The 13,123-nt window shown below is 44.7% G+C and overlaps 3 protein-coding genes across 3 annotated transcripts; all 3 read right to left on the reverse strand.

Annotated features, from left to right (window-relative positions):
* Positions 1-5,881: 5,881 nt before the first annotated feature.
* LOC117741939 (claudin-3-like) lies at positions 5,882-6,529 on the reverse strand. The gene has a single exon (XM_034549217.1). The coding sequence runs from the start codon at positions 6,527-6,529 to the stop codon at positions 5,882-5,884; it is 648 nt and encodes a 215-aa protein (XP_034405108.1).
* A 2,254-nt stretch (positions 6,530-8,783) lies between these two features.
* Positions 8,784-9,521, reverse strand: LOC117741301 (claudin-3-like). Its single transcript, XM_034548253.1, has one exon. The coding sequence runs from the start codon at positions 9,441-9,443 to the stop codon at positions 8,784-8,786; it is 660 nt and encodes a 219-aa protein (XP_034404144.1). The 5' UTR covers positions 9,444-9,521.
* A 2,629-nt stretch (positions 9,522-12,150) lies between these two features.
* On the reverse strand, positions 12,151-12,819 carry LOC117741345 (claudin-4). Its single transcript, XM_034548335.1, has one exon. It carries the CDS (start codon positions 12,817-12,819, stop codon positions 12,151-12,153), a length of 669 nt encoding a protein of 222 aa, XP_034404226.1.
* Between the last annotated feature and the right edge of the window lie 304 nt (positions 12,820-13,123).

A 13,123-nucleotide genomic window follows, 5' to 3' on the forward strand; every position in this document is an offset into this window, starting at 1 on the left:
ACATTACCACGTAGCTAACGTTATACTTTGACAGCTGTACTGCTCTGTCTATGTGTTGTGCTTGAAAATACATTAACCTTATTAAACCTATGGCCGTCAAAATAAAAGTCCCATTCACCGTTGACACTTAAATCATATTCTGTGACAGAGGATAAGGGAGAGCCAGGCGTGCGCCAAGGTTCTGCAAGTCCAGCGAAGTCAGGCTGCAGTGAGGAGCCAGGCAGCCGTGAGGAGCTAGGCAGCAGTGAGGAGCTAGGCAGCCGTGAGGAGCTAGGCAGCAGTGAGGAGCTAGGCAGCCGTGAGGAGCTAGGCAGCCGTGAGGAGGCAGGCAGCCGTGAGGAGGCCTCGGGTAGCCGTGCGACAGAGTCAGATGAAACTTCTAATACTACACTTTACCCTGGTGACCGGGCACATTTCCCGGTGGATATTGCTGATGCTGACATGAAAAAGTTCATTTTAAGGCAGGGACCATGTCAATTTGAAGGTCCGTATCCTAAAGATAAAAAGGGGAGATGTTTTTCTAAAGATTTTTGTGTCAAAAAAAGGAACCAAGATACAACGCAAATGGCTATGTTACTCCCCCAAAATTGACAGAGTATATTGTGAGCCCTGTTGGCTTTTTGGTGAGAGAAGATCTGCATGCCATAACAGTGCCTGGACTACGGGAATAAATGATTGGCAAGGACTGTCTAGGAAAATTAAAGAGCACGAACACACTCGCTCACATATGGCAGCTTGTGTCGTGTATGACACATGGCAAGGACATCAAAGTATTGATGAGCAGATTTCCGCTGAATATAAAAAGAAAGTCAACTTTTGGTCAGAGGTATTAACAAGAATTGTTGATGTTACGTTGACACTTGCATCATGCAATGTTGCATTCCGTGCAGATCGTGAGAAACTAGGAGAAATCAATAACGGAAACTTTGTATCCGTTATAGAACTTCTCGGCAGATATGACCCTATATTACAGAGGTTAATTTCCAGCGAAAGTAAAACAAAATACTTAAGCCCACAAATTCAAAATGAAATTATTTCTATTATGGCACAGAAGGTTCAAAACAAGATAGTGAAAGAGGTCCACGACGCAGAATTTTATTCGGTAATAATAGACACAACTCAAGACATTTCCAAAGTAGATCAACTCAGCCAGGTGCTGCGCTATGTAACAATTTCAAAAGATGAAAATGACACTCCGTTAGAGGTCAAAATACATGAAAGCTTTATGGGTTTCCATGCAGTACATGATCAAAGCGCATCTGGTTTGGAGAAAGACATAGTTGGCCTTTTAGAGAAGAAGGGTATTTCTGTCAATAAATGTCGAGGACAGGGATATGATGGTGCAGCCACAATGAGTGGGGCATACTCCGGGCTACAAAAACGCATCTCAGACAGAGAACGTAACGCCATCTATATTCACTGCGCTTCTCACAATTTAAACCTTGTCCTGAACGATGCATGCCAAAATGTAACGAAGGTAAAAGAATTCTATGATTCTGTACAAAAACTATATGTTTTTTTCAGTGGTAGCATCAAAAGATGGGAACTCCTGGAGACAGAGTTCAAAGCAGGGCCTACACTTAAACGGCTATGCCCGACGCGTTGGGCATCCCGGCATGATGCTGTGCGCTCTCTCCGCTTTCGCTTTAAAGACGTGATGAAAGCACTGACGAAAATATGTCTGTTGTCCAACAAAAAGGAAGAGTGTGCTGAGGCCGAGGGACTCAAACACAGCATGGAGAATTTCGAGTTTGTCCTCCAAACAGTTATACAGGGTAAACTTCTCGAAACTGTAAATGTTGTTTCACAGAGCCTACAGAAACAGAATGTGGATATTTTGCAGGCAAGCGAATATCTAGCCGGTGTATCGCAGAGCCTTGCTGCACTCAGAGGGGAGTTTCAAAGCCTTAAAGAAAGTGCCCAAGATCTTGCCCAGTCTTGGGGCATTTCTCCCACATTCCTTCAAAAACGCGCCAGGCGCACCAAGAGGCATTTCGATGAGTTATGCGAGGATGAGAGGCTGCTGGATCCCGAGGAACACTTTAAAGTGTCAGTGTTTTACCAGACTGTAGACATAGCCATTACACAGGTGACCCGTAGGTTCAGTGGAATGCAAGAGGTGGCAAGGAGGTTTGGGTTCCTATGCCCACGAGAACTCCTGTCAAAGTCAGACAATGATATGTACCAGTCAGCGAGTGCCCTTGCTGAGCAATACTCTGACGACTTATCTGCGGACTTCCCAGACCAGGTGCTTGCCTTAAGACAGGCGTTAGAGTTCGCCATCAGGGAAATAAAAAATGGCTCAATTTATGATTTAGCAAACACGCTAATAATAAAACACAACTCCATACTATCAAGTGTGCCTGATGTAGCCACGGCCATCAAATTATTTCTGACAATACCCGTGACTGTCGCAAGCGCTGAAAGGTCATTTTCCAAGCTAAAACTGATCAAAACATATCTCAGAAGCTCCATGTCACAAGAGAGGCTGTCAGGTCTGGCCATCCTTAGCATAGAGAATAAACGTGCACGCAGTTTAGATGTAAAGAGCGTGGTTAAAGACTTTGCACACAGATTTGCTAAAAGACGCGCACATGTGTATTCAAATGCAAACCTGTAGAAAGTAGCCTACCGGTGTATCGACTCTATGTAGGCATATTTGTTATGTTGTTGTAACATATGTTCTATTTGAGCTGTTTGATAGGCCCTAGCATATGTTTTGTTTCTGTTGGAATACATTTGTTCTCTGTTTGAGCTGTTTTTTCTGATTGAATAAATTTCCCTCAAAAGAAAAGCTTGGGTCCTGTTCGTTTATCTTTGGATAATGACCGCCGGACAATACATTATCCCTTACATATGGGGGGGGGGGGGGGGGGGGGGGGGGGGGGGGGCCTCTCAGGTTTATTCTGCAGGGGGGCCTCATGTGTTTCCGTTACGGCACTGACCGGAGGTAAAGTGAAGTTAAAATGTCCGACCTTGGACCTGGAGGCAGCATGATACCGAGTACTGTGCCTCAACATGTTCTTTAGAAGTCTTTGATCGGACATGGCTCGTGCTGACAAAGTCTTAAACAGAAAACCTATTATAGTTCTGTAACTTCGATTCACAGATACATTTTCTTGTTGAATCAATTCCTTTGTGGGTCTGTTGCGGTTCAGATTTGGATTTAGATAACTTTGCTGTTGCAGGTAAGAAACCTCAGGAGTGGATGTCTGTTCCCACTGAGTGGACAGAGTGAGCCTGTGTTATTTTCAGGGAGGGAAGGGGGTTGCTTTCTCTTTTAGACTTCAGGTGCCAGGCAACCTCCCTCACATTCCCCAGTATCGGTCATGTGACCAGAGTTTGACCAGAGCCAGCGGCGCATGACCAGAGAGGCTCACAGAATGCCTCTTTTCCCTCTTCTTTTTGACAGTCAACCAGGTTTAGGTATTTGATGAGATTCAGTTTCATAGCCTTTAGGAACCTTTGGTTTACTAAGCCTGTGTGTGCGTTATATTGTTGGTGGTTGTTTCTTGTCAAAATATGAAAATCGTACTCACAGCTGGCGTTTAATTTTATTGTGTGTGTTTTTGGATGGCTGTGAAGTCCACCTGTCTAATCAATGATTAGCTTAACAATGACCAAACAAGCCAGAGGGTCTTAGATAAGTCACTGGACCAGCAGGAAGCTGTTCACCGGTAAACTGCCTTGAGGCTCTGTCGAAAGAGATCAGTTTATTTGCTCTTTAGGTTGTGTTTTTTTGTTGCAGTTTTGGTTAGTATTATGTGATGTCTCACACATGCCTGTTTACTGTAGAGGATCATTTGTCATTTAGACACGATATAAGCAGAGTCAAACTTAGAAATTGTGTTTTTCATAATTTAAAAGCAATTCGTAAAAAAAAATCAAAAACTATATTAAAAAACATTTTAAAATGTGTTGTAGGTTGTTTAATATCGATATAAAAGTGTATCAATATATGTCAATATTGTTTCAAAAGTAAATCATTGTATCCTAAAAGATTTAAAATAATTCAGCTTTTTTACTTGAATCTTCACACAACAGGACATATTTTGCATTTTATGCAATTGTCAGGACCTACAGCAATAGATAATCTGATTTACCAAAAACACTAATCAATAATTAACTATTTTACCCACATTGTTTTAAAAATATCCTCCGGAGAGTCTTGGAAGTAGGAAACCTTTTTGTATTGAGGAATATAATCGACTAAAAAGTCCATATTCCTCCAAAGTATAGCATCTATGAAAATGTAAAAAAAAAAAACTCAAATATAATCTCCTCGAATAATCATTCTAATTTAATATGAGCTCTGATCTGTAGTTACAGTAATCATAACCAGATGTCAAGCCGTTTCTTGACCTTTTATTAGAGGCGACATTGATATGGTAAGAGACAACAGTTGGAAAGTAATGTGATAGAGCACCAAATGGAGCGCTCCTATGTTTACTATAAGATGGTCATTAATCTTTCACGCAGCTTCTTTTGTCCCATTGTGGCTGCATGTGTTCTTGAAACGAGACTGCTGAAAGGCATGACTCGTGTCTATCACGGAAACTCTGGCCAATTAAATGTGCTCGAGTCTGGATATCTGTGCTCTGCTTTGATGCATGTCATCATTACGTAAAGATCACAAAGGTGGCCTGGGAAGATTGAAGGGAAGTTGGATGCTTCAATGGACGCCAAGCAAAAAATAATATACAGAGTGCTTTTACGAGGCACTTTCAATTTAACATGTGTTGTTCAGTGGCCAAAAGTAGAAGTCTGTGGTGATACAGAGCAACTCCCGCAAATGAATAATCGCATAAGTATTTAGAAGTGTGCAACTAAGCAAGCTCAGCCAAGAATCCAAAGATAACTTAAGCCTGTGAGGGTCAGAAAATCATGACTGTGGAATGACTCCACTTCTCTGTGCTCACACTTCTCACCTCTGCCCGTTAACTGATCCTGTGGCTAATTGTTTAGCCACAAGTTGCCAGTTGCGGGTAACGTAGCTCCCGGGATTGAATGTCAGTCCTCTTACGAAGGCACCTGGATGGAACGCACTCGAACGTTAAAAATCTTGAAAGGAGCGTGGTCTTCAGAATATGCTAATTAAAAGGTGATTTATGTTTGAAATGAAACAAGATATGCAATATCTTAAAAAAGCGGTCATGTTTATTTAAAAAAAAGAAAGAAAACACTTGTTGGATATATATGTACTGCAGTTGTGTAAAACACACAAAGATCATTACTGTTCTGGATGAACCCAGGTGATTTTGTGCTCCCTCTGTCCACACTGTTAGGCCCTCAAAGTCCCCCCCCCCCCCCCCCCCCCCCATCCCCACACTGCACTAAAAGATGCATTGAATACAGTCATCATTTGCCTTGACAGTTACAGGTGAATAGTGATACGCTTACTGCAGTATTTACACACAACACCCAATCTTGTTGATGACTCGGTCGTACCATTTAACACATCCAATTCCTCCATTTTCTACACAGCGGTGCCGTTTTATGAAGGTAACACATGTAGTCATGGCGTTTTATACCAAAAAAATATTCAGGTGGTAAACATTGAAATACCTGTATAAAAAGTCTATGATTTTGTATTTATTGTGACATTAACATTTAGCGAGCACTAAGAACATCATTTTCTTTGCCTTTTTTTGTTTTGAAACATGATTAAAGGAGATTTCCTCTCCAAAGTCCTTTTTGTATATTTTCCGTCTCTGAGAAACAAAAGAGCCAAAGTCAGAGCGACCTAACATTAAAGGCAGAATCAAACACATCCTTCATCACGTAGTCTCCTTGTTCCCTTGAGCTCTTTTCCTCAGTGCACCCTCAGTTTGGTTTGGAAGGCCGGTTCGAGACTCAGGATATTTTCCTCTAGGATTGTCCTTCATACATAGTCTTTCCTTTCTAACCCTGGGCCGCCTGCGGACCGCGGGGCAGAGTAAGCCATTCGTGAAGGGTTGTACCTGGTCTCACGCGGCGGGCAGGAGCAGCAGAGCAGTGCGCCGCCAAGAATCAGGAGGGCAGCTGCCGCCCAGCCGATGTACAGAGCAGCCCCCAGCTCCCTCCGCTGAGCGTCAGTGAGCAGAGGGTTGTAGAAGTCCCTGATTATAGTGTTGGCTGACCAGGAGACAGGAATGAGCTGCATGACCCCGGCAACGATGAAGAAGACCCCGGAGATGATCATCACCTTGGACTTGGACGCCTCGTCGTCGATACAGTTGGTGCACTTGGCCCCGGTGATGGCGATAAGCACTGCCACGATGGCTAACAGGATGGAGATGACGGTGAGGGCGCGGGCGGCTTGGAGGTCCTGGGAGAGGGCGAGCATGGAGTCGTACACCTTACACTGCATCTGGCCCGTGCTCTGGACCACGCAGGTCATCCACAGGCCCTCCCAGATGATCTGAGCGGTCACGATGTTGCTGCCGATGAAGGCCGTCACCCTCCACATGGGGAGGGCGCACCCCAAGATGGCAATAATCCATCCCAAAATGCACAAGGAGATGCCTATCAACTCCAGCCCTACAGACATACTGAAACGTCTTCCTCTTCTGCTGCTGAATGTGTGTTACACCTGAGAGGAGATCACAGAAGAAGAAAAAATCAGCAAAGAGGATCTTGAGAGTCAACCAGAGACCCAACTATAGTAAATAAGATGATTTCAGGCCTCGCATCGGTGAGTGTGTGAAGTTCTGTTGCCTCAGCTTCACGAGTATCCTTTATAAGCCATATCAGGTGCAGGGGAGGAGTCCTCGAAGGAGCTGACATCACCAAAGGGGGAGGAAGTACCTGGACACATTCTGCTCTCGGCTTACATGGCCAGCTTCACAATGGGCCTGGCCACAAAGAGGCCTTTCACAGCTGAAAGGGCATGCTACTGTTGCATGTGTTATTATAACCAAAGGAATAACTCCAAGATGGATTAAGGCTTAATGTATGATTCCAAATAAGGGGATTCTTTTTTAATTTCATGGACAGATGCAAGGAAAAAAAGACAGATTTCTTGCTGATCATGCTGACCAGAATCTGTGTAGAACATTTATGCTTTATCAAAAATGAACGCATTCAATAATCGCTGAACATTTTTAAAGTAAAGCGGAGATCACTTCCTCATAATTAGTACAGATTGTCTCTGCAGGTTTGATGTTGCTTAAAAAAATTAGGCTAATAAATGAGGAATGCCTGATCTGTGTTCACCAGTAAAGCCCCCCTAAACTTTTTATCACCTTTTTAAAACACCAGCTTGCAGTTTTATTTTGAAAGCACACAAAGAGGTATTCAAAAGCATATGACAAATAGGACGACATTATTTGACCATTTCATTATTAGTTAGTTGGGTAGGTATTTTGTTTTCATTTTCATTTTCGGATATTCTTTTTATACAAAAATTGTAACAACCTTGGAATTACAAACATGCATAAAAAATGGAAAATGCTTCTTATTCAATAGCACATACAAATTGAGGAGGTATGAGTCCATTGGAGTTAAAGGACTTGCAGCCTAGTCTCCATTGGGGGGCGTGCCAACGGCAAGACCCACGTAACACAGAGACAGGAGGGCCGTCTCTGTTCTGACGTTAATGTCGGTTACTCTCTGTTTGGTTAATTGGGAGCGCTCTGAAAAACCATGCTGAGTGCAGCACTTCTTCTCTTAGCGGGCCCGCATACACTCTCTCCTCACTGGGGAAAAAATAACTACAAAAATGCTCTCTGTAAACTGAACCCCTGGAACTTACGAATCCTTCAGTTTAAGGATCACCTTTAAGGTGGAATTACGAGGCTTTCACCTGACAACAGTGTTATGTTCGATGGGCCTTAATGACTCTGCAGAATGCCCTTGAAATTCTTCGGGGCTGGGACTGTCTCCCTAGAAATCCCCCATCCAGTGTTGACAGTCTCTCCCCCTCTGACATGAAACAGGTCCATTGTTTGGGAAGGCAGCTCAGATAGTCGAGTGTGGGGAAGCTGACAAAGTAGCGGTTCTTGTTATCATAAAGCCGACAGACATGTGGGAGACAGCCAGGTGGGTGCTGTGAGAGAGACTCCCGGCTGTCAGCCTAATGGCTGGGTATGCAGAGGGCACGGAATCAGAGGTTCCCTTTGCACCTGTTTATATGAAGATCACACATTTTACTTAATCTATTTTTTCAACCGCTGTTCCATTTTCTCTATGGGTGTCCGTTATGTTATGAAAGGTATAGCCAAATGTACGACCTACAGTGACCTAATGGCCCATCGAAGTATATACAATGGACACAATGTATACTTGTAGCAGTGGTTCTCAACCTGAGTGCCCAGCAATAGAATTCAGAGCATAGAAATATATTGTTACTGATATTTTTGCTGAAAGGTTATTTATATTTGATATGATTTTCCACAAACTTTCAAATACCCAATGTTTCACCCTCGCCACTTCAATAATGATGATAAAACAGATGATATAAAAAAACAAGGCCTTTTTAATGAAAAAAAAGTAACATTTCAGATGGACTGATTTACTAATTCAACAATTATTGTCATGTATAAAACACAAAAACAAAACATATAGTCATTAGCATCAGTGCTTCCAGCAGCCTCAAAGTTACACCCAAAATAGTGAACACAGGAAAACAAGTTTGACGTGAGCTCTGTTCTAAACATTATAGCTCTAGGCATTATATGAATATTGGAGTTTTCTCCAACTCAGCTTGAAGAAACATATGCTATAAGAAAGATGACTGTCCTCTCCAGGTCTCCCTGGAGTCTTTTCCTCGATGGCTCAAGGGTGGGAAGAGAGCAGGTGCGAGCTCAGACATAGTCTCTCCTATCGTAACCACTTGGGGCGAGTGACCGAGTTTGTTGGGAGTACATCATCTTTGATGGAGGCCCGTACCTTTTCTCAGGTTGCCGGGGGCAACTGGAGCAGAGAATGCCGCCTCCAATGAGCAGAAACGCGGCTGCAGCCCAGCCCAGGTACAGAGCCCCACCGATCTCCCTCTTCTGTGCCTCGGGTATGATCGGACTGTAGAACTCCATGATGATGGTATGCGCAGACCATGACACGGGAATCAGCTGGGTCACGGCAGCCAGGATGAAGGCCACCCCGGCGGCGATCATCACCCGAGCCTTGGCCGACTCCTCGTCCACACAGTTGGTGCATTTCGCCCCCATCATGGCCACCAGGACTCCCACGATGCCCACCAAGATGGAGATGATGGTGAGGGCGCGGGCGGCCTGGAGATCTGAGCTTAGTGCCAACATTGAGTCGTGGATTTTACACTGCATCTGACCCGTGCTCTGGACCACGCAGTTCATCCAGATGCCTTCCCAGGTGGTCTGCGCCGTCACTATGTTCACCCCGATGAAGGCCGATACTCTCCACATGGGCAAGGCGCAGGATACAATGGCCGAGATCCATCCCAGGACAGCCAGAGTCACTCCAAGTATCTCCAGTCCCGCTGAAGGCATGTCTGAGCTCTGCGTGAGAAAAAGTGCACAGAGGTCTTTTCTATGTCTTTTCTAAGTCTTTAGGAGCAGGTTGAATGAGTATTCACTGGACTGCGTATTGTTCATATGAGCAGCAGATTTCTTTAGCGCAGAAGGTGGAGTCACTTGGTTATTGGCCACAGAGGAGTTTCAAATCGTCCAACCTTGGTATGTGAACGGCCTCAGCTTAATCATCCACCTCCCTCGCCCCGGTAGCTCTCCTCCATATTTGGTTGAGGGGAGAGTAAACAGAGGGCCTGTATCTCAGGTGGAGTGGTTAAAGAATAACAGACATGGTAAAGAACGGAGGATGAATGATTGAAAGTGGAAGGCACAATATCAACTCCCGTTGGTTTTCTCATTCACTCCTCTCTGACAAATGAAATATTGCATAATTTTATGGTTTGTGTTATTAACAACTCTTGTTGTACAAAGGGGGTTATGAATTATAGAGAGGCACGGCAGACGTGGGACAAAATGGATCAGGTTCGTTCTTTGGAAACCAGTGGGAGTATTCTGATTATCTGAAGAGTGTTTTTGTAACCGCCCGAGGAGAGCCTCTGTACGTCTTCTAATGAATAAATGATAAAAACCATCATCCCGAGTTCTATGGAAGGTCTGCGTCTTTCTATTTACTGTAACCATCATCATTTAGCGGCTCATATAAGAACTGATACATTTTTGTTTGTTTGTTTTCTTAACAGCAAGTTTGTGGGAGAAAAAACTAAATACATTCAACAGATTTCGTAGGACTCGAGATGATTTAATTCCTCTCCACCCGAAACAGATCCTAAAATAATTTCATCCCGAAACCACAAGAAGGTAAAATAATGCGTAATGATGTTACAGTGAGTGCTGCTACGTGATGCTAAAAACACAACTGCCTTGGGGTCATCATGGGATGTTAATGACTGAGACCAAGTGTAAGAATGCAAATGCAAACAAGACAAACCCCCTCTGAACATACAGCATCTGCATGTGGAAGGCACACAGGAATATAGTTTATGGACGGCGTATACGCATTTCTTTCAGGACATAGACATGCTTCTAGAGATCATTCTAGAGAGTTGGCCAGACAATTCATCTGTGTGTGTGTGCAAAAAGGGGGGGGGGGGAGTCTTATCAGTGACCTTGCTCTGAAGGTCGCAGTGCATCATGGGATTTAACCTCAATTTAACTTTTGCACGAGCCACGGAAAACTACCCTCCTCCATGCACGAGGAGGGTAGAACTCCAGGAGTTTTGACCTGGACCCCTCATCACACTCTCAATCTGAGCAGCACCGTTGCCAAGTTACAGTCTGATTGCGCAAAAACCACATACATTATTTAAGTGTCATATTTTTATGCAAACCTTACTTGTCAAACATTGTCAGACGTTCGTGGTGGTTTTTCATTGAAACTCCTGTGAAGTGGGAGCTGGTGGGAGATATTGTCTTCACTTCTGACTGGGCTGTTGCACTTTCCCGTAACACACGACTGCACAGATGGGCACAGTTACACATTCCTGCCAGCAGGGTCTGTGGTCACTCAGGGAATTTGAAGGATATTTAGAACTTCTCCTTTTTCGATCATTAACCTCATTGCTCAAGCCAAAGCAAGTTGAGAAAGCACAAAATGATTTCTTGTACTTTCATTGCTTTTTGCGTTGCTGGTAATTTGCAATGCAAGCTTCTATGTCTTCTATATATTGTATGTTCTAAAATGGTTGAAAGTACCTGAATAAGATTTTAGGAAAGTCTCGAAAGGAGGCTGTGTCCTGTTGGTTCCACTGCTGTGTTAACAGATTGAAAATGTCGAAGTGTGGTTCAGTGTGACGTCAAAGTAAGCCCTGAGGAGTAGCACAGGCTTGTGAAAGTAGGTGACCCTGAATGCAGCACTGTTGAGGTGTTAGCAACTTTCTACAACAAATCCAGAGGGATTTTATTTATTTATTCTTTCTTACAGTATCTTCTTTTGTTTTGTCATTTAGATTTTTAACAAATTTCATTGACTCTTTGAGACTTTCGATGCACTTTTATGACAGTGAATCCCACCTGGGGACGAAAGTAAACAGTGGGAAGGCGTCTGATCAATAGGCTCTTTGTGGCTCAGTTACAGTGCAGGCTACATACCCCAGCAGAAGGAGACTTCGGTTTCGCTCTCGCAAATAGAGGACGGGCTACAATGGAAGGGGAAGCAGAGGGTGCTCCTCTGAAACAAGCCACCCATTGTTTCATTTCCACCATTTGCATTTTAAATAAAATACCTAATTTTGCCGTGGAACTTCTTACAGGCCCGACTCTGATCTACACCTGGCGTCTTCCCTAAATAACTCATGCAGGCACAGTTGTCATGTTACTAATGTTGATTTAACAGTATATTTTTGACTCTTAGGCATGAAAGTGCAGAGTTACAAAGTTTATCTTCAAAGTTTGTATAAAACTTGCTTTAATCAGAAGTAAATTGCACAGACATGTATTTATTTAAGCTAGGACACCATCTGAATGTCTCTTGGGGAAAAAAAGCTAAAATAATGTAGTGACGGCAATCTAAGATGCCCACCACTACAGAAACACATCATTAAGCATGCATCAGTGATTTTAAACCTCATGTCCAAGTCCACGATGCAGCATTAACATCTATGCCACCAAACATCCACCTGCTGTGCACACGTTTGCTGCACTACCGGTCATCATATCTGCCACATGTTCAAACATAGTCTCTTCTGGGGTATTCATTCACTGACATGATCTTGACAGCCGAGTAGTCCGTCCGAGGGGGCACGGAGCCACCACCGCTCGGTGCGGTAGCCGGCCTGGGTGGGCAGGAGCAACAGAGCAGGGCTCCCCCGAGTATGAGGAGGCAGGAGGAAGCCCAGCCAAAGTACAGGGCATTCCCAAACTCCCTCTTCCCCGTCTCCTGCAGCAACGGGTCGTAGAAGCCCAGGACGATGGCGTGCGCCGTCCAAGACACAGCCACCAGCAGCAGCAGTCCAGCCACCACGAAGGTCACTCCGGCGGTCACCACCAGCCGCGGCTTGCTGATCACATCGCGGCTGCAGTTGGTGCACTTGGCGCCGGCCACCGACAGTCCGAGGCCCGCGATGCACAGCACCATGGAGACGATGACCAGAGCGCGGGCTGCTTGCAGGTCTACCGGCAGCCCCAGCATGGAGTCGTGCACCCTGCAGTGCATCTGGCCCGTGCTCTGCACAGAGCAGTTCATCCACAGGCCTTCCCAGATCACCTGGGAGATGACGATGTTCTGACCGATGTAGGCGGCCACCCGCCACATGGGCAGGCCGCAGGCCACCATCACCCCCAGCCAGCCGGCCACGGCCAGGATCATGCCGAGGATCTCCAAGCCCGCGGAGTACATAGTCGGAGCTGGGGATGAAGAAAGAGCTGAACAAGACTCTTTTTCCAGGGCTGTGTGGGATAGAAGGCCCCTCTGTGTCCGCAGGCTCAACCCTCCCGAGATGAAGGCGATATCGGATCTCGTTGGCTCAACATCCTATAAGACTTTTTTAGTGAGAGGGAGAAACCGATTCTACCTTCTTTATACAGCTTAGACGACTGAAGGTGGAGTCAACTTAAGGTGGCAACGTGTTTACCGTCAAACTACACTTGCAAATGGGAATGATTCCACATTTTTTCAACTGGATATTGTTGTCACATGGGAA

This window comes from Cyclopterus lumpus, chromosome 13 (genome assembly GCF_009769545.1).
Source record: "Cyclopterus lumpus isolate fCycLum1 chromosome 13, fCycLum1.pri, whole genome shotgun sequence".
Classification (NCBI taxonomy): domain Eukaryota; kingdom Metazoa; phylum Chordata; class Actinopteri; order Perciformes; family Cyclopteridae; genus Cyclopterus; species Cyclopterus lumpus.